The 21,941-nt window shown below is 31.8% G+C and overlaps 1 protein-coding gene across 1 annotated transcript in view; it reads right to left on the reverse strand.

The window, feature by feature from the left end:
• The window catches only part of LOC137394051 (coiled-coil domain-containing protein 171-like), a 34,415-nt gene that overhangs the window by 10,724 nt on the left and 1,750 nt on the right, over positions 1-21,941 (reverse strand). Inside the window, exons 5-16 of the mRNA XM_068080769.1 lie at positions 20,566-20,767; positions 18,823-18,958; positions 16,928-17,020; positions 16,090-16,250; positions 14,465-14,618; positions 13,659-13,859; positions 13,462-13,551; positions 12,200-12,361; positions 11,578-11,787; positions 9,987-10,187; positions 1,097-1,329; positions 394-630 (exon numbers count right to left, since the gene is read on the reverse strand). Of these exons, the coding sequence (XP_067936870.1) occupies positions 394-630; positions 1,097-1,329; positions 9,987-10,187; positions 11,578-11,787; positions 12,200-12,361; positions 13,462-13,551; positions 13,659-13,859; positions 14,465-14,618; positions 16,090-16,250; positions 16,928-17,020; positions 18,823-18,958; positions 20,566-20,767 (2,080 nt within the window). The remainder of the gene's footprint in view (positions 1-393; positions 631-1,096; positions 1,330-9,986; positions 10,188-11,577; positions 11,788-12,199; positions 12,362-13,461; positions 13,552-13,658; positions 13,860-14,464; positions 14,619-16,089; positions 16,251-16,927; positions 17,021-18,822; positions 18,959-20,565; positions 20,768-21,941) is intronic.

Consider the following 21,941-nt stretch of genomic DNA (forward strand, 5'->3'; position numbering starts at 1 on the left):
TACTAACTATAAAATACATCAGACAACACTGTGACACGACCATGGACATACTGACTATATACAACTAACTATCAACTACATCAGACAACACGGTGACACAACCATGAACATACTGACTATATATTACTAACTATAAACTACATCAGACTACCCTGTGACACGACCATGAACATACTGACTATATACCACTAAGTATAAACTACATCAGACAACACTGTGACACGACCATGAACATACTGACTATATACTACTAACTATAAATTACATCAGACAACACTGTGACACAACCATGAACATACTGACTATATACTACTAACTATAAACTACATCAGACAACACTGTGACACGAACCATGGACATACTGACTATATACTACTAACTATAAATTGGCACAAACCTGCGCAATCAAGAGTAGACCAGCAGAGACTCATAGACTTATCATCATCTCTCACGCAGATCACATTCCTCGTGTGAAGGTTGCGAAGTCTGCCGACAGCAAGAACGACTATGACCGCTCTTCTGAGCCTCAGTCTCACTTTAGAAGGTACTAGTGAGTTAGAAAGGCTTGGTGTGGCATCTGGCACAAGGGTATGGAGTAGACTGCCTATTTGGGCTTTGAATGCTGCAAACCTGTTACACAGAAAGCAAGACCTGTAGATACAAAAGGCTATCAAGAGCATGAACTAGGACATGAAACTACAAGTACAGACTTACAGATGGTATGAGCCCTAAACAGGTGGTTATACAAACCAAGAGCATAAACCATAAACATATGGTCCCGAATAGTGAACACATAAACACAAGAAATGTGATGAAGTATACAGAGTGCATAGCCCATGGACAAGAATACACATGTATAAACTGCACGAGGAATAGATGAGTCTCTACATCAAACTAAAGTGATTTTTATATAAATGTATTTGCAACAAAAAAGTCCTTTAATAACATTCCATTCTAAACATACTGGCGTGATGCAACTGAATTTCTTTTCTATTCTTGGTTCCTTGAAGTCAAAACCATAACATGTCATGCACACTCACTAACAAACATCTGTTTTGGAAATGAGACTAACTGGTAACATAATCATAAAAAGAACCTTTCAGCTTGCTGCAAAAGCATGGTTCTCTGCTCCCTCAGATGTCTGTATCGAGCAAGAAGTGGAAAATAACTGCCCGAAACAAGAGCAAGAGCGCAGAGCAATGCACGCTGCCGACACTCAAGTAAAGTTATTTTCTCTTGAATGCTCAGCCTGTCCGCCTCAAGTTTTCTGTTGACTTCATCAGAATCTCTAAGCTTGTCCCACGCCTCGTCAGCACTTCGCTGTGACTTCTACACCATTAAACAGCAAGAAACCTCAGTTCTTGTGTTCAACAAAACATAGCAATATACAGACACCATGTTTATCACTCGCTGCTTGGTAACATGTCTACCTATCCTTGACAAGCCCCAAACTTGTTCTGTTTGACTAAAATATATTTTCAGCTTACGAGGGGCATGCCAACTTCAGGATAGGATTAACTTGTCTCTCCGTCGTTGATATCTGACGCCTAGCTGACTGGTAAGAGACAAGAGAGTCTGACAAGTGCCACTGTTGACTCTATATTATAGATATGACTGAACTACACTAATCAGATCATATCACAAAATTATCAAAACCAATTACAGAACTATGGTCAACTCACACAAATCTATTTTTAAAATCACCTCGAGTTATAAACAATACTATTTTTCTATTTGAATATGTGCCCTGTGACTTACTATTTCCATTTAGTAAGTTATAAAATTTCAAGAAAGTAATTTTTGTTCCCGATTCTTTATCTCAGTGAAAAATCTGGGCGACCTGTATGAAGAAATTTCATTGAAAAACTTTGTTGAATGTAAATGATGAGTCCAGCAGCATAACAAAAAGTTTTTTATTATCAACATTGAGAGCACAAAAATATCACGCATCCATTACAAAAGGTTTAAATGATGCAGACAATCAAACAATTGCATCTGAGAATGGACAAATCAATGGTGAGGTGAGAAGAAATCGGATGCTTGAAACCCTTGTGCCTAATACGGTATTAACATAGTAATAATAGCAATAGTACCATAGTAATAATAGCAACAGTAACATAGTAATAATAACAATAGTAACATAGTAATAATAGCAATAGTAACATAGTAATAATAGCAATAGTAACATAATAATAATAACAATAGTAACATAGTAATAATAGCAATAGTAACATAGTAATAATAGCAATAGTAACATAATAATAATAGCAATAGTAACATAGTAATAATAGCAATAGTAACATAGTAATAATAGCAATAGTAACATAGTAATAATAGCAATAGTAACATAGTAATAATAGCAATAGTAACATAGTAATAATAACAATAGTAGCATAGTAATAATAACAATAGTACCATAGTAATAATAGCAACAGTAACATAGTAATAATAACAATAGTAGCATAGTAATAATAGCAATAGTAACATAGTAATAATAGCAATAGTAACATAATAATAATAGCAACAGTAACATAGTAATAATAGCAATAGTAACATAGTAATAATAGCAATAGTAACATAGTAATAATAGCAATAGTAACATAGTAATAATAGCAATAGTAACATAGTAATAATAGCAATAGTAACATAGTAATAATAGCAATAGTAACATAGTAATAATAGCAATAGTAACATAGTAATAATAGCAATAGTAACATAGTAATAATAGCAATAGTAACATAGTAATAATAACAATAGTAACATAGTAATAATAACAATAGTACCATAGTAATAATAGCAATAGTAACATAGTAATAATAGCAATAGTAACATAGTAATAATAGCAATGGTAACATAGTAATAATAGCAATAGTAACATAGTAATAATAGCAATAGTAACATAGTAATAATAGCAATAGTAACATAGTAATAATAGCAATAGTAACATAGTAATAATAGCAATAGTAACATAGTAATAATAGCAATAGTAACATAGTAATAATAGCAATAGTAACATAGTAATAATAGCAATAGTAACATAGTAATAATAGCAATAGTAACATAGTAATAATAACAATAGTAACATAGTAATAATAGCAATAGTAACATAGTAATAATAACAATGGTAACATAGTAATAATAACAATAGTAACATAGTAATAATAGCAATAGTAACATAGTAATAATAGCAATAGTAACATAGTAATAATAGCAATAGTAACATAGTAATAATAGCAATAGTAACATAGTAATAATAGCAATAGTAACATAGTAATAATAGCAATAGTAACATAGTAATAATAACAATAGTAACATAGTAATAATAGCAACAGTAACATAGTAATAATAGCAATAGTAACATAGTAATAATAACAATAGTAACATAGTAATAATAGCAACAGTAACATAGTAATAATAGCAATAGTAACATAGTAATAATAGCAATAGTAACATAGTAATAATAGCAAGAGTAACATAGTAATAATAGCAATAGTAACATAGTAATAATAGCAATAGTAACATAGTAATAACAACAATAGTAACATAGTAATAATAGCAATAGTAACATAATAATAATAGCAACAGTAACATAGTAATAATAGCAACAGTAACATAGTAATAATAGCAATAGTAACATAGTAATAATAGCAATAGTAACATAGTAATAATAACAATAGTAACATAGTAATAATAACAATAGTAACATAGTAATAATAGCAATAGTAACATAGTAATAATAACAATAGTAACATAGTAATAATAGCAACAGTAACATAGTAATAATAGCAATAGTAACATAGTAATAATAGCAATAGTAACATAGTAATAATAGCAATAGTAACATAGTAATAATAACAATAGTAACATAGTAATAATAGCAATAGTAACATAGTAATAATAACAATGGTAACATAGTAATAATAACAATAGTAACATAGTAATAATAGCAATAGTAACATAGTAATAATAGCAATAGTAACATAGTAATAATAGCAATAGTAACATAGTAATAATAGCAATAGTAACATAGTAATAATAGCAATAGTAACATAGTAATAATAGCAAGAGTAACATAGTAATAATAGCAATAGTAACATAGTAATAATAGCAATAGTAACATAGTAAAAACAACAATAGTAACATAGTAATAATAGCAATAGTAACATAGTAATAATAGCAATAGTAACATAGTAATAATAGCAATAGTAACATAGTAATAACAACAATAGTAACATAGTAATAATAGCAACAGTAACATAGTAATAATAGCAATAGTAACATAGTAATAATAGCAATAGTAACATAGTAATAATAGCAAGAGTAACATAGTAATAATAGCAATAGTAACATAGTAATAATAGCAATAGTAACATAGTAATAACAACAATAGTAACATAGTAATAATAGCAATAGTAACATAGTAATAACAGCAATAGTAACATAGTAATAATAGCAATAGTAACATAGTAATAATAGCAACAGTAACATAGTAATAATAGCAATAGTAACATAGTAATAATAGCAATAGTAACATAGTAATAATAGCAATAGTAACATAGTAATAATAGCAATAGTAACATAGTAATAATAACAATAGTAACATAGTAATAATAGCAATAGTAACATAGTAATAATAACAATGGTAACATAGTAATAATAACAATAGTAACATAGTAATAATAGCAATAGTAACATAGTAATAATAGCAATAGTAACATAGTAATAATAGCAATAGTAACATAGTAATAATAGCAATAGTAACATAGTAATAATAGCAATAGTAACATAGTAATAATAACAATAGTAACATAGTAATAATAGCAATAGTAACATAGTAATAATAACAATGGTAACATAGTAATAATAGCAATAGTAACATAGTAATAATAACAATAGTAACATAGTAATAATAGCAATAGTAACATAGTAATAATAGCAATAGTAACATAGTAATAATAACAATAGTAACATAGTAATAATAGCAATAGTAACATAGTAATAATAGCAATAGTAACATAGTAATAATAGCAATAGCAACATAGTAATAATAGCAATGGTAACATAGTAATAATAACAATAGTAACATAGTAATAATAGCAATAGTAACATAGTAATAATAGCAATAGTAACATAGTAATAATAGCAATAGTAACATGGTAATAATAGCAATAGTAACATAGTAATAATAGCAATAGTAACATAGTAATAATAGCAATAGTAACATAGTAATAATAGCAATAGTAACATAGTAATAATAGCAATGGTAACATAGCAATAATAGCAATAGTAACATAGTAATAATAGCAATAGTAACTTAGTAATAATAGCAATAGTAACATAGTAATAATAACAATAGTAACATAGTAATAATAGCAATAGTAACATAGTAATAATAACAATGGTAACATAGTAATAATAGCAATAGTAACATAGTAATAATAGCAATAGTAACATAGTAATAATAGCAATGGTAACATAGTAATAATAGCAATAGTAACATAGTAATAATAGCAATAGTAACTTAGTAATAATAGCAATAGTAACATAGTAATAATAACAATAGTAACATAGTAATAATAGCAATAGTAACATAGTAATAATAACAATGGTAACATAGTAATAATAACAATAGTAACATAGTAATAATAGCAATAGTAACATAGTAATAATAGCAATAGTAACATAGTAATAATAGCAATAGTAACATAGTAATTATAGCAATAGTAACATAGTAATAATAGCAATAGTAACATAGTAATAATAGCAATAGTAACATAGTAATAATAGCAATAGTAACATAGTAATAATAGCAATAGTAACATAGTAATAATAGCAATAGTAACATAGTAATAATAGCAATAGTAACATAGTAATAATAGCAATAGTAACATAGTAATAATAGCAATGGTAACATAGTAATAATAGCAATAGTAACATAGTAATAATAGCAATAGTAACTTAGTAATAATAGCAATAGTAACATAGTAATAATAACAATAGTAACATAGTAATAATAGCAATAGTAACATAGTAATAATAACAATGGTAACATAGTAATAATAGCAATAGTAACATAGTAATAATAGCAATAGTAACATAGTAATAATAGCAATGGTAACATAGTAATAATAGCAATAGTAACATAGTAATAATAGCAATAGTAACTTAGTAATAATAGCAATAGTAACATAGTAATAATAACAATAGTAACATAGTAATAATAGCAATAGTAACATAGTAATAATAACAATGGTAACATAGTAATAATAACAATAGTAACATAGTAATAATAGCAATAGTAACATAGTAATAATAGCAATAGTAACATAGTAATAATAGCAATAGTAACATAGTAATTATAGCAATAGTAACATAGTAATAATAGCAATAGTAACATAGTAATAATAGCAATAGTAACATAGTAATAATAGCAATAGTAACATAGTAATAATAGCAATAGTAACATAGTAATAATAGCAATAGTAACATAGTAATAATAGCAATAGTAACATAGTAATAATAGCAATAGTAACATAGTAATAATAGCAATAGTAACATAGTAATTATAGCAATAGTAACATAGTAATAATAGCAATAGTAACATAGTAATAATAGCAATAGTAACATAGTAATAATAGCAATAGTAACATAGTAATAATAGCAATAGTAACATAGTAATAATAGCAATAGTAACATAGTAATAATAGCAATAGTAACATAGTAATAATAGCAATAGTAACATAGTAATAATAGCAATAGTAACATAGTAATAATAGCAATAGTAACATAGTAATAATAGCAATAGTAACATAGTAATAATAGCAATAGTAACATAGTAATAATAGCAATAGTAACATAGTAATAATAGCAATAGTAACATAGTAATAATAGCAATAGTAACATAGTAATAATAGCAATAGTAACATAGTAATAATAGCAATAGTAACATAGTAATAATAGCAATAGTAACATAGTAATAATAGCAATAGTAACATAGTAATAATAGCAATAGTAACATAGTAATAATAGCAATAGTAACATAGTAATAATAGCAATAGTAACATAGTAATTATAGCAATAGTAACATAGTAATAATAGCAATAGTAACATAGTAATAATAGCAATAGTAACATAGTAATAATAGCAATAGTAACATAGTAATAATAGCAATAGTAACATAGTAATAATAGCAATAGTAACATAGTAATAATAGCAATAGTAACATAGTAATAATAGCAATAGTAACATAGTAATAATAGCAATAGTAACATAGTAATAATAGCAATAGTAACATAGTAATAATAGCAATAGTAACATAGTAATAATAACAATAGTAACATAGTAATAATAACAATAGTAACATAGTAATAATAGCAATAGTAACATAGTAATAATAGCAATAGTAACATAGTAATTATAGCAATAGTAACATAGTAATAATAGCAACAGTAACATAGTAATAATAGCAATAGTAACATAGTAATAATAGCAATAGTAACATAGTAATAATAGCAATAGGAACATAGTAATAACAACAATAGTAACATAGTAATAATAACAATAGTAACATAGTAATAATAGCAATAGTAACATAGTAATAATAGCAATAGTAACATAATAATAATAGCAACAGTAACATAGTAATAATAGCAATAGTAACATAATAATAATAGCAACAGTAACATAGTAATAATAGCAATAGTAACATAGTAATAATAGCAATAATAACATAGTAATAATAACAATAGTAACATAGTAATAATAGCAATAGTAACATAGTAATAATAACAATGGTAACATAGTAATAATAGCAATAGTAACATAGTAATAATAACAATAGTAGCATAGTAATAATAACAATAGTAACATAGTAATAATAGCAATAGTAACATAATAATAATAGCAATAGTAACATAGTAATAATAACAATAGTAACATAGTAATAATAGCAATAGTAACATAGTAATAATAACAATAGTAACATAGTAATAATAACAATAGTAACATAGTAATAATAGCAATAGTAACATAATAATAATAGCAACAGTAACATAGTAATAATAACAATAGTAACATAGTAATAATAACAATAGTAGCATAGTAATAATAACAATAGTAACATAGTAATAATAGCAATAGTAACATAATAATAATAGCAACAGTAACATAGTAATAATAACAATAGTAACATAGTAATAATAGCAATAGTAACATAGTAATAATAACAATGGTAACATAGTAATAATAGCAATAGTAACATAGTAATAATAGCAATAGTAACATAGTAATAATAGCAATAGTAACATAGTAATAATAGCAATAATAACATAGTAATAATAGCAACAGTAACATAGTAATAATAGCAATAGTAACATAGTAATAATAGCAATAGTAACATAGTAATAATAGCAATAGTAACATAGTAATAACAACAATAGTAACATAGTAATAATAGCAATAGTAACATAGAAATAATAACAATAGTAACATAGTAATAATAGCAATAGTAACATAGTAATAATAGCAATAGTAACATAGTAATAATAGCAATAGTAACATAGTAATAATAACAATAGTAGCATAGTAATAATAACAATAGTAACATAGTAATAATAGCAATAGTAACATAATAATAATAGCAACAGTAACATAGTAATAATAACAATAGTAACATAGTAATAATAGCAATAGTAACATAGTAATAATAACAATGGTAACATAGTAATAATAGCAATAGTAACATAGTAATAATAGCAATAGTAACATAGTAATAATAGCAATAGTAACATAGTAATAATAGCAATAATAACATAGTAATAATAGCAACAGTAACATAGTAATAATAGCAATAGTAACATAGTAATAATAGCAATAGTAACATAGTAATAATAGCAATAGTAACATAGTAATAATAGCAATAGTAACATAGTAATAATAGCAATAGTAACATAGTAATAATAGCAATAGTAACATAGTAATAATAGCAATAGTACCATAGTAATTATAGCAATAGTAACATAGTAATAATAACAATAGTAACATAGTAATAATAACAATAGTAACATAGTAATAATAGCAATAGTAACATAGTAATAATAACAATAGTAACATAGTAATAATAGCAATAGTAACATAGTAATAATAACAATAGTAACATGGTAATAATAGCAATAGTAACATAGTAATTATAGCAACAGTAACATAGTAATAAAGCGAGAGCAGCAAATCAACAAAGCCGTGCAGGAACCTACATGTAGAAACAACTCCCTCTATGAAATTGGTTGGTGAGTAAATTTGATACATCATTGACAAGCGCCAGGAGTTAAGGGTTAAGAGGGTTAATTTTGGAGGGATATGAACTGATAAGGGTGCTGCTATTATATGTGCAAAATAGTGACTGTACGCAGGTACTCTTAGTCTGCAGCAGAGACCTGCGCCTCCGTCATTACTCCATACGCGTAGTAATGTGACACATGTGCATGTAGACAATGTGTGTGTGTGTGTGTGTGTGTGTCATGCAGGATTAAGAATACTTATACCTCGAGTTGTTCTTTGTAGATCTGTTAAATAAATCAGCATATTAGAATATTATGATAGCAACATTAATGTAGAAATAATATGTGTATTATCTAAGGTGTTTATAGAATGGGGTAATCACGACACCAAAAGGAGGTGCTAAGAAAACACCATTCTTTTAGTCTGCCATAGATAGGAAAATCATTTCTAATACAAAAAGCTTCTGGTCTGTAAGCCAGGCTTTTTGCTGCAAGGCAAGTGCATGAAGCAGACAAACAAAAGATGAACGTACATCACAAAAGTATATTCTTATTGTAGACTCTCTTACCAGGACACCCGGAGCGCTATTAGTTACTGGATCAATGATCTGCTCTGAGGGGAAATAATGGCAGCCAAATGCATGGTTTAGCTAATAAACATTTAATGTACTACATACTAATCCAATAGCCAAAGTTCCATCAAAGTTTTACCTGCTGTCTGTTCTGGTTTTCATTCATCATATTGTTGTAATGGTCCTCCAACTGAGATCGCTCAGCTCTCCACTGCGCGCTGTTTCTCTCAATAGATGCTGCCAGTTGTGCATTTATCTCATCCATTTTAGAAGAATACTCCTCTCTCATGTTTTCCATGTAACTGTCACCTTTGCGAATGCTCTCATCTAGCCGGTACACCTGTCACAAAGTAGTGACAAGTGTCAGCAGTGTTCGCATGAAAATCTTGAGAGAATCTACTTAAATTTGGTTACAAATTCAAGTAATACAAAAATACAAAAACAAAAGCTGAATTTTAATCTACAACATTTGGTTATGCCTTTGAGTTGCTGCAAGGTAAGAGCATTGAAGAATGGTTGTATAGTATTTATATTAAATTTTTAGAGTAAGGATTTTATAATGTCAGTTCAAACACAAGAAATAGTATAGTATTATTATGTGACTGATCACAATTGTGATTTTTCACACATATCTGAGCAATTCGTTTTTTAGTGTAATACAGCAAACGCTTTTAAAATGTATTCGGCTTCAGAAAAATGAACAGACACCCAGACATGGCTGTGTTTGATTTTATTACCCCGGATACGTTTTAAAAGCCTTTGCTGTATTACACTAAAAATCTTATTAGTGTAATAATAAGGTTATTACACTTACTCGTTTATATTTACTATAGGAAATATATATTGTTGTTTTACTTCATTTTAGACATACACAATACTCTGGATTTATTTTCTACCATAGAACTTGCTTTACAAAAAATATTTTAAAAATAATTTAAATTGACTACAAAGGTGTGCGCTCCCCTTAACTTAGGGTAAAACTATCATAATCATGAAAACTGAACCACGTAAAATGACAAAAAGAGAAAAGTTGTTGATATGAACAATTAAAACTAAAGTTACTGTAAAGTCATTAAATTAAAAGTTTGGTTTTTCCAATTAAAAAGGCCAAAGGGCGAAGTTTGGTACAATTTACATATACAGTATTTTACTGTTCATAAAACGTAAACCCCAATAAAATAAACAATCTCGGAATGAATATTTACTTTGTAGGAATGTCTACTGTATATACTATCTTAAATACTTATCAAATGATAAATACAAAAAATTGTTACACAGTTTGATACGAGCACATTGTTCAGTAATAGAGAAAGTTGCTGTTTATTCACTTATTCATAGTTTATCTTATCTATCACGACTTTGATAATGACAATAATCAGGTGTATCCAGTATCAGGTATATCAGTATCAGGTAAATCAGTATCAGGTATATCGGTATCAGGTAAATCAGTATCAGGTATATCGGTATCAGGAATATCGGTATCAGGTATGTCGGTATCAGGTATGTCGGTATCAGGTATGTCGGTATCAGGCATATCGGTATCAGGTATATCGGTATCAGGCATATCGGTATCAGGCATATCGGTATCAGGCATATCGGTATCAGGCATATCGGTATCAGGCATATCGGTATCAGGCATATCGGTATCAGGTATATCAGTATCAGGCATATCAGTATTAGGTAAATCAGTATCAGGCATCAGCAAGCAAATGCTTACAAATTACACTAACCTGTGACCTTAGGTTTGAGAGTTCTGTCAGCACCGCTGCCAGGCGCTCTGTCACAGTTGTACTCAGCTCGTTCCATGACAGCTTACCACTGCTGCCGAGCAGCTGACCTTGACTTACATCGAGGTCAGACGTAAGCAAGTGATGAATATGCTGAAGGTAAAGATGTTTTTCATCGACTTCTCGCTCGTACCTGGCCTTCAGTTGAAGAATCTGTCGGAAGAGATGCTGAAGAGTCAAGTAGATCAAACAGAACTGCTGTTGGAAGTGATAGATAAGAAAACTATATGGTGACCTCATACATTAGCGTAATAACTTCAGCTCCTGATGATTTGTAATCATCTACTAAAATAACTCTACGTAACCAGAGTTGGGTGAACACTTTAACTATAGAAACTGGAAATTAACCAGCTAGCTTGTCTGACCAGTGTCAGGTTGGTGAACCAAAGGCTCTTCTAACAGCAAAAAAGTTTGAAGTTGCAAAAATCCACTTTAGACACTCAGGCTGTAAAATGATGCGGGCCAGAAATTCCATCAATTACATTCTCCACAAATCGTGATAGATCTCTGGTTATTAGATCATAAAAAATTAACACACGAGAGTTTCTGTGCTGCACATTCCTACCTCTTGCTTAAGAGACTGGCATTGCGACTGTAATGTCTGGTTATGTGACTTGGCGGTTTCGAGGTCAACAGTAAAAGTTGCACATTTGGCTTCCAGTTCTGTTGAGTCTTGAGAGACTCTTTCTGTCTCTCTCATTACATTCTCAAGCTTCTCTTTGCACTCCTGTGAACAGCAGAGGATGAAGTAGTCATGCACGTCAAACTGTGCTCAATTACATAGCTAATACCTCAGCACATGAGGCCTACAACTACCTTATCAGCATTGTGTATGAAGTACAGTGCAGTCCGCCTTATTGGGCACCTGATCAAGTGGACTAAGGAGGACTATGGTGGACTAAGGAGGACTATGGTAGACTATGGTATACTAAGGAGGACTATGGTGGTGCTATGTCGCATATTGCAACACAATATGCAACAGAATATATACGCATTGCAGATGATGTATGCGCCTATGTATGTGCACAGGCATTTCAGGCTTTTTTATGAAGTCAGCGTATGCAAAACTCGTTAGTGGGCCATTCTGTTTTATCGATGCCATGAGTTATGGTCCCAAGATTGGCCCCGATTACCCAGACTGCACTGTATATGTCAGCCACATTTCATCTACATGTATAGCTTTGTTTTGTAAATAGGTGTTCTTATGTTTTTTGTACTATATTAGCTCTAGTTAGTGACCTTGTCTAGTGTGACTCATGTTTTGCTATCTGTAGTCATTCAATTATCAAATGTTGTACAGCCAGGTTGTGTTACAGTATACTCCGCTAACAACTACCACCACATTATTACCAAACACAACATTGTAAATATGTGGATTAACTTTCAGAGGCCAGTCTTACTAAAGAGCAACATAACAGTAAGGTATTAGTTAGCAATGTATTAGTTATTGGTAGTTAAAATGTATAGAATAACACTGTGAATTTTAACATATTCCTGTTGTTAACCAACTTACATTAGCACCATGGATTATTCAAACGACGATATTAATAAACCTCCTAAAAAAAAGGTTTGCTTCATTGTTTTTCTCCAATTTATTATTATCTAACTTCTGCTGTCGCAAGTAACAACTGTGTGCAATTATTGATGCGAATGGGATTTGCTATTAAATTATATACTGACTTCATTAATCATGCTCAGGTTTCATTAAAACTAAACTAGATTTTCCTTCCAATCACTGACATGAACAAGTTCTGTCTACCAAACTGAAGTTATGTTGTAATATCTTTGGTTGCCAAGAAGGTTGAACCAGGAGTTGTCCATACTTACATCATATGCCTTTTCTTTATCATACAACATTCCCTTGTATGATGCAGACTCTTTGGTCAGTGAATCACACAGTGCCTTTGCCTTGTCTTTCTGCGCCAACATAACAAATATGGTTAGTTTAGCTTTAAAGTAAATGATTCACTAATTAGAAGAAAGCACAAAATAAGTTTCATAAATATTAAATAGCAATTTCTTACCTCCTCCGCCAAAGAGGTTAGTCGCCGTTTATACCCAGTGACAGTGTTATATAACGTATCAAAAATATTCCTAGCTCGCTCTTCTGATGTTGACTTTGCATGATATGTATCAAGAATCGTCTCCCCTCCTTCAAGTGGAAAACCGTTGAAGATAGGCTGAAGATCCTTTACAATTTTTTGTGATATTTGCTCCATATATTTCTGAAACAAGATGTACAAATAAATAACTTTTTGAAATATTTCAACTTTTGATTACTTGCTAAAATTTGATTGAGGTGAAGTTTGCGTAGATTCTAGAGATAAAAGTTAACTGTGCTGCCAGACTGAGTGATGAAGCTGATGCGTGTGACAAACACTGTGCAGTAGCATTGCTGAAACCTTAAACAACGCTAGAATTCTGAATGTGTTGCAGCTACAACATCGCGTCTTTGTCACAATGACTTTCAATGTATGCCACTTACTCGGCTGATAGAAAAGTCAAGCCCAAAATAAAATTGCAGTCGCATAGTATTCTCTTATATAACTATCACAAGACAGTATGATTTAGCTTTAGTCTTTTGACATTCATAAGAGAATGGCTATATAACAGTCAGCCCAACAATTGCAACACCAGGCAAGGTCTGAGTATGAAAGGAAGGAATGGTAATACCTGATTTATATCAGCACTAGAAACAGCAGTCGCAACTCTTCATGTCTAACTACATGTACATAGGTTATAGCTGTAGGTTATTACCTCCAAGCAGAATTAACCACATTACAGGCATGCAAAGGTGATGATGAAGGGTGAATATGAGAAGAAAGAATACCTGATGCCTGTTGGCAGCGGCAAGATCAGCCTTGAGTTTCTTCATATGCTCTTCATGAACATCGAGTTGCCTTTTAAGTTTACCCACGACATCTCTCTTATCCTCCTTCTCCACCTGTAGCTGCTTCTTAAGGCTGGCCAGCTCCTTCTCTGATCTGTAACGTAGAGATAAATGAATCGCTCTATAAGAACGTGACAATGTTAGCTTTAAGGGACTGTCTATTGAACACAGTTCTCATATAATAACATTTGGACATTGCTCATCAGAGTATAGCGTATTAGGTGGTAACACATCAGTAATTCCTGGATGTTATCCCTTTGAGTAGGATTTGCACATAGCAAATAATTTGGTGAAAAGAGTGAGTTGAGTTACTAATGATTCACAGTCTGCGGACTATTAGCGGTACGAAAAGGCTCAAGATAACATCAACTAACAGGTCCTTGACCAAAATTCGTGCAACGTGTGAGGCATTATTATAATTCGAATGAGTCATGCTAATGACAGAACCATTTTTATTGTAAATGTTAGCGCTGTAGAATATTTCTCAGTTTGCTTTCTATTGCAATATTCTTGCTATTTCGTTCAGATATCGCAAGTTGAGTCTTTTAATCGAAGTAATAAATAAAAAAAATGCATGGTTCTCGAATAAGGTAACAAATAAAAATAGTGCATGGTTTTTAAATAAGGTAACAGATAAAAATTGTGCATGGTTTTTAAATAAGGTAACAGATAAAAATGGTGCATGGTTTTTAAATAAGGTAACAGATAAAAATAGTGCATGGTTCTCGAATAAGGTAATAGATAAAAATAGTGCATGGTTCTCGAATAAGGTAATAGATAAAAATAGTGCATGGTTCTCGAATAAGGTAACCGATAAAAATTATGCACGGTTCTTGCATAAGGTAATAGATAAAAATAGTGCATGGTTCTCGAATAAGGTAACCGATAAAAATTATGCACGGTTCTTGCATAAGGTAATAGATAAAAATAGTGCATGGTTCTTGAATAAGGTAACAGATAAAAATAGTGCATGGCTCTCGAATAAGGTAATAGATAAAAATAGTGCATGGTTCTCGTATAAGGTAATAGATAAAAATAGTGCATTGTTCTCGAATAAGGTAACCGATAAAAATAGTGCATTGTTCTCGAATAAGGTAACCAATAAAAATTATGCACGGTTCTCGCATAAGGTAAAAGATAAAAATAGTGCATGGTTCTCGTATAAGGTATTAGATAAAAATTTTGCATGGTTTCTCGAATAAACTGTTTTATAAACTAAACAGAAGTGACACGCCACGCTTCTCTTTTCTCATATGGAATAGCTAATTAGAGATGCACTCGTTCTGGCGTGAGCCAAATGATGCTTTGTTCTAGGAGCGCTTCAGGAATCTTTTTGTCTTAGGTGTGTTTGATAGCTCAGGCTGGTGTAGCAACGGTACTTCAGTTTTTACATATATCGTGTATTGCATAAGTATAAGTTAACACTCATGCATACAGTCAATGATTTATAAGACATCTAAGAACCATTCAAGCCCCAAAACTGACATCAGCACATAACAGATTCTCACAAATGATATTACAAGCAAGCAAAAACTGAAGCCTTCAACACCATAAAGTAAACTCACCTAGTAACTGATTGTTTGCTATCACAAAGCTCTCTGCTCTCATTAGTTTGTGTCTCCTCGAGCCTGCTGTACTGCAGCCTGAGTACCTCCAGGGTCGAGCGTAATTCCCCACTGTTTGCCTTTTCTCCATTGAGAGCACATTCTAATTGAACAGCTCTTGACTGCCCAGCAACAGGTTATAGTAGTTATTAGCATTTATTGTAACAGATTAATGAAAACTCGGGCAACTGGCTTAAAAAGTTACTATTCTGGGGTCTGTTAAAAAGTGACTGTCTGTTAAAAGACTCTCTTAGGCCATTAAGAGATTTCCCTACCTAATTGAATAGATCTGAAATAACAGCTACTAATATAAGAGATTCATGTTTGATAATCATTTCAGCTGACATGTACAATGAAAGGCCACACTTGGAATCCAATCAGGAAGAATTGTGATACGTACTATGATATGCTATCTCAAAAGTTACAAACATGTGAGCCATGTACAAACACTTACCCTCTTTTTTTTAAGGGTTAATAATAACAGTGATAAAAAATGTGTGAAAAGGTCAAAAATATAAAGTTTTTATAAGCCGGCACAGAAGGTAAAGAATTAATTACAGAAGGTCACCTGATCATAGTCAAAGTGAATAAGTTCTATTTACTTATTACTGAAAGCCTAACAGTCTAGTACTCTGTTTAGTTGAAGGCTTCCTAATAGCCTTAGAATCTTACCTTTGTCTAGTTAAACTAACCACAGCATCGTAGATCATACCTTCTTCTATTTTATATACTGGACAGCAATGCGTGTCATCAGCTGTAGGTTATTATAGTGACTACTTCAATAATAAATGCTAATTACCTCAAGAGAGTCAGTAGTGCTGCGGAGTTTACCAGTTACTAATTTCTCCTCTGTGAGCTGAGTGCTTAGAGACTCACACTGCTCCTTGAGGTCCTGTATAGAAACTGAACAGCATGACACAAGACTTAGCTTCTTTAAAAGAACGAGGCAAGAAGACGGAGTTGAATGCTATATATTTACTATTGCTATGACTGATAGATGGCTGTATCTGCTTTCAGCTAATAATCTGCTTTAATGCTAGCAGAAATTGAATTCATTTATACTGACCAGACTAAAGAATGCGAAGGTTTTGTTTACTTTGTGTTAAAGGAATCCCTCGAATATCAAGTATGATTTCCACCTAGCTTACTGCAAGCAGAGTCTGTGCGAATTTTTTTAAAAGTATTATTGCAAAAACAATAGTTCTGTGGTTTTGGTTAGACTTGTCCGAGACCAGTGGCAAGGGAATCTCATACCCAGTAGCGGAGAGCAATCTAAGTTTAGATCTCATCCCTGTCATCACCAGTGGCCTTTTTTTGGTAATTGACCCCCAACCTGTTGTTTGTAGGTCAGGGGTTCCAGACCACTGGTCCACTGCTGCTCTATGTAGGTCAGGGGTTCCAGACCACTGGTCCACTGCTGGTCTATGTAGGTCAGGGGTTCCAGACCACTGGTCCACTGCTGCTCTATGTAGGTCAGGGGTTCCAGACCACTGGTCCACTGCTGCTCTATGTAGGTCAGGGGTTCCAGACCACTGGTCCACTGCTGCTCTATGCTTCTCTTTACTTTGGTTTATAATACGATTATTATGTTAATTAAGTTGTTATATGGTGAGTAAGTTAAACAACTAGAATAACCTTCAGCAGTTAACATACAGAAATATGTTCATATAAATTAGTCTCAATTTATAAATTAGTTTACTATTAAATTTGCTAGCCAAAGTTAAATACAGAGTTAGAATGGGGTGCCATGACGGTACGGTAACTATAAACACTCTTTATACATTTTACCCCTGGGCTATAAAAGCGCAGGTATAATAATCTGCATCTGTTGGAAATACGTAAACGCTATTAATACTAGTACGCTTTGCAGTTCGTGCGCTGTGAGAGATCGTCATGAGTAATCAGTATGTGCATTATTATCCAGTGAGCAGTAAGGTGATTGAGTGGTGTAGTGGAAGTGCGCTTGCTTTTGATTCCGGTGAGTTTGATGGGTTTGATTCCCGGCTGTGGAAATAGTTTTTCATAATGCTCATGGCCTATCTGCAGACAGAGGTCTTATCATAGTAAAAATTGAATACTACAGCCAGTCTAACGTTGTATATTAATTTCCCTCTAATCCTCAACATCGTTCTGGTTTATGGGTTTGATAGAGACAGACTGCTCTACCCTACATTTTCCACAAGCATTGACTCGAACTGCTCCTGTAAATGTTCTTTTGAAATATACAGGAGCCGGAGGTGATTGTGTTTAACGCAATTTTAAACTTTTTAACAGCATTTTGTGATAGTTTGCAACCATTTTAATTTCACTTCAAACTGAGCTCCGGGGAACATTTGAAAAGAGTTTGTTTTTAATCCAACATTGACGTGTCATTAATATTTACTTAGAATTTTGAGCATTTCATTTCTGAGCCTTAAAGTTAAAACAATAATCATGAAACAAACAGCAAATATTGCACAAAATCAGCTACAATATTGTGCAGCTCAAATGTGAAGAAGAAAGCTGAAATGCACCATTAATAATTAATAAAAACCAACACGTCTTCATGATCAAAGAAAATCTCTATGCAACATCAACAACCATAAACACTTATAAAATAGTCCCTCTATGGAAACATTGGATTAATCAAACACAAAAAGCCCTTTCAAAAGCCAGAATCCTACATGCACTGCCATAAAACTATTCGTAACCCACTTGAAGTCTGGTGAGCTGTTCTGATATGAGTTCCTTCTGCTCCGTCAGTTCACCTGATTTCTTACTCAGTTCAGCATTAGCTGCTGTCAACTCTGTCTCTGTACTCTGTAGTTTCTCTAACATCTCTTTCATTGTACTGACACCATGAAAATACACAGCACAACATAGCAAGTCTTTTTAACTCCTACAACATATCGATTTCTATAGCGATTTCTTTACAATCTTCCACCAATTGTCTTAGAACTGTTGTAGCCATCTTGGAAATACAAACTAACTGATTGATCCAAGCTTTGAGTATTACCTCATTTATCTCATGGATCAAAGAATTTATTTGCTCGCAATCATCAATAATAAGTAATATTATATGTCAATAATGTTTTAAGTATAGTTCATTTGCCTTTATTATTATTATTGATTGCTATATTGTATCACTAGTATTCAGTTTGTCTACTTTAAACTACTATATTCAGTTGGTTCAGATTTTTAACATTGGAAAGAATTGCTGCTTTCAGCACCGGGATGCGAACTCTCATCTTCTCTTCATTTGAGAGCAGAAAAAATACCTTGTTGAATCTGTCGTACCAAACTAAATTGCACTGCTAATCTAGTATCAGATTTTTCAGCGCCTAAATGTTAACCTTTCCAGTCACTAGTATGAGAATTAGCATGAATTCCTAAAAAGTTGGCATAAACAAAAGAAACTTACTACAAAATGGGGGTCCATCTATAAGCGTTGAAATATTAAACATGTTGAATAATATCAAATATTGAAAAATTTTATCAGTCACTCTTTGTCACAGATTGGTCGACTTGAAGCCCGTTTGCTGATATCATAGTTTCACGATAAACTAAATATTTAGACAAAAATAATGAAACTTTGTGAAAAGCAAATAAATATAAAACTATTAAAACTAAAATTCAAGCATACAAAAAGACATTTGCTTCCCTTCAAGTTAACAAAACCTTCCCTGAGACATGACAAGTGATTCAGCTAAGATGGAACCTTCCCTGAGACATGACAAGTGATTCAGCTAAGATGGAACCTTCCCTGAGACATGACAAGTGATTCAGCTAAGATGGAACCTTCCCTGAGACATGGCAAGTGATTCAGCTAAGATGGAACCTTCCCTGAGACATGACAAGTGATTCAGCTAAGATGGAACCTTCCCTGAGACATGGCAAGTGATTCAGCTAAGATGGAACCTTCCCTGAGACATGACAAGTGATTCAGCTAAGATGGAACCTTCCCTGAGACATGGCAAGTGATTCAGCTAAGATGGAACCTTCCCTGAGACATGACAAGTGATTCAGCTAAGATGGAACCTTCCCTGAGACATGACAAGTGATTCAGCTAAGATGGAACCTTCCCTGAGACATGGCAAGTGATTCAGCTAAGATGGAACCTTCCCTGAGACATGACAAGTGATTCAGCTAAGATGGAACCTTCCCTGAGACATGACAAGTGATTCAGCTAAGATGGAACCTTCCCTGAGACATGGCAAGTGATTCAGCTAAGACGGAATAACAACTTACAGACAAAACAATGTTAGATGCAATTTAAGTTATCTTTTGAAATAACTTCACAATCAGTACGCAAGCAGCCCATAAAGTATTTATAAAAGTTTAGTAAATAAAGTAACTAACGCGTTGTTTGCCTAGAACATTACTATGAAAGAAATAGCCGTTGTGGTAATCTGATTGTCATAACTTGAAATAAAATATTGACGAAAAACTAACAATCACCTTTCTTGCTCCTTTATGAAGTCAGTAAGCTTGAGGTTCTCAGTCTTTGCAATCTCCGTCTCTTTGCCTGTTCTGGTAATGAGGCTATCCTTATTCTCAGTTTCAACTTTCAATTTGTATATTTCCTCAGCAGTTTCTCTTTTGATAATAGACAGAGTTTCTTCTAACGTTGTAAGCTTGCTCTGTGTTTCTGATAGACGCCCTGAATGTCATTCATCTGGTCACTATAAACTGACTATGTAGTGTTTATTATGCTACACATTCCAATAATTCGTTATCTGGATATATCATTTTATTACTTCACCCCATATTGTGATAACAACTCTATTCCACCATTGTTAACTCACCGCATATTGCGGCAGCAATATTATTCCACCATTGTTAACAAACTACATATTGTGGCAGCGACACTATTCCACCATTGTTAACTCACTACATACTGTGGCAGCAATATTATTCTACCATTGTTAACCCACCACATATTGTGGCAGCAATACTATTCCACCATTATTAACAAACTACATATTGTGGCAGCGACATTATTCCACTATTGTTAACTCACCCCAAATTGTGGCAGCAGTACTATTCCACTATAATTGATAACTCACTACATATTGAGGTAGCGATATTATTCCCCCATTGATAACTCATTACATTCTGTGGCAGCGATATTATTCTATCATTGTTAACTTACTACATATTGTAGCAGCGATATTATTCTATCATTGTTAACTCACTACATATTGTGGCAGCGATATTATTCTACCATTGACAACTCACTACATACTGTGGCAGCGATATTATTTTATCACTGTCAATTCACTACATATTGTGGCAGCGATATTATTCTACCATTGTCAACTCACTACATACTGTGGCAATGGTATCATTCCAACATTGTTAACTCACTACATACTTTGGCAGCGATATTATTCTATAATTGTTAACTCACTACATATTGTGGCAGCAACATTATTCTATAATTGTTAACTCACTACATACTGTGGCAGTGATATCATTTCAACATTGTTAACTCACAACATACTGTGGCAGTGTTATTATTCTATCATTGTAGCCAGAATATTATTCAGTATGCTCTTCATGCATATGTATAAACAAGCCAAAATATTATTCAGTATGCTCTTCATGCATATGTATAAACAAGCCAGAATTATATTATTCAGTATGCTTTTCATGCATATGTATAAACAAGCCAGAATATTATTCAGTATGCTTTTCATGCATATGTATAAACAAGCCAGAGTATTATTCAGTATGCTCTACCTGTATATGTATAAACAAGCCAGAATATTATTCAGTATGCTCTACCTGTATATGTATAAACAAGCCAGAATATTATTCAGTATGCTCTACCT

This window comes from Watersipora subatra, chromosome 4 (assembly GCF_963576615.1).
Source record: "Watersipora subatra chromosome 4, tzWatSuba1.1, whole genome shotgun sequence".
Classification (NCBI taxonomy): domain Eukaryota; kingdom Metazoa; phylum Bryozoa; class Gymnolaemata; order Cheilostomatida; family Watersiporidae; genus Watersipora; species Watersipora subatra.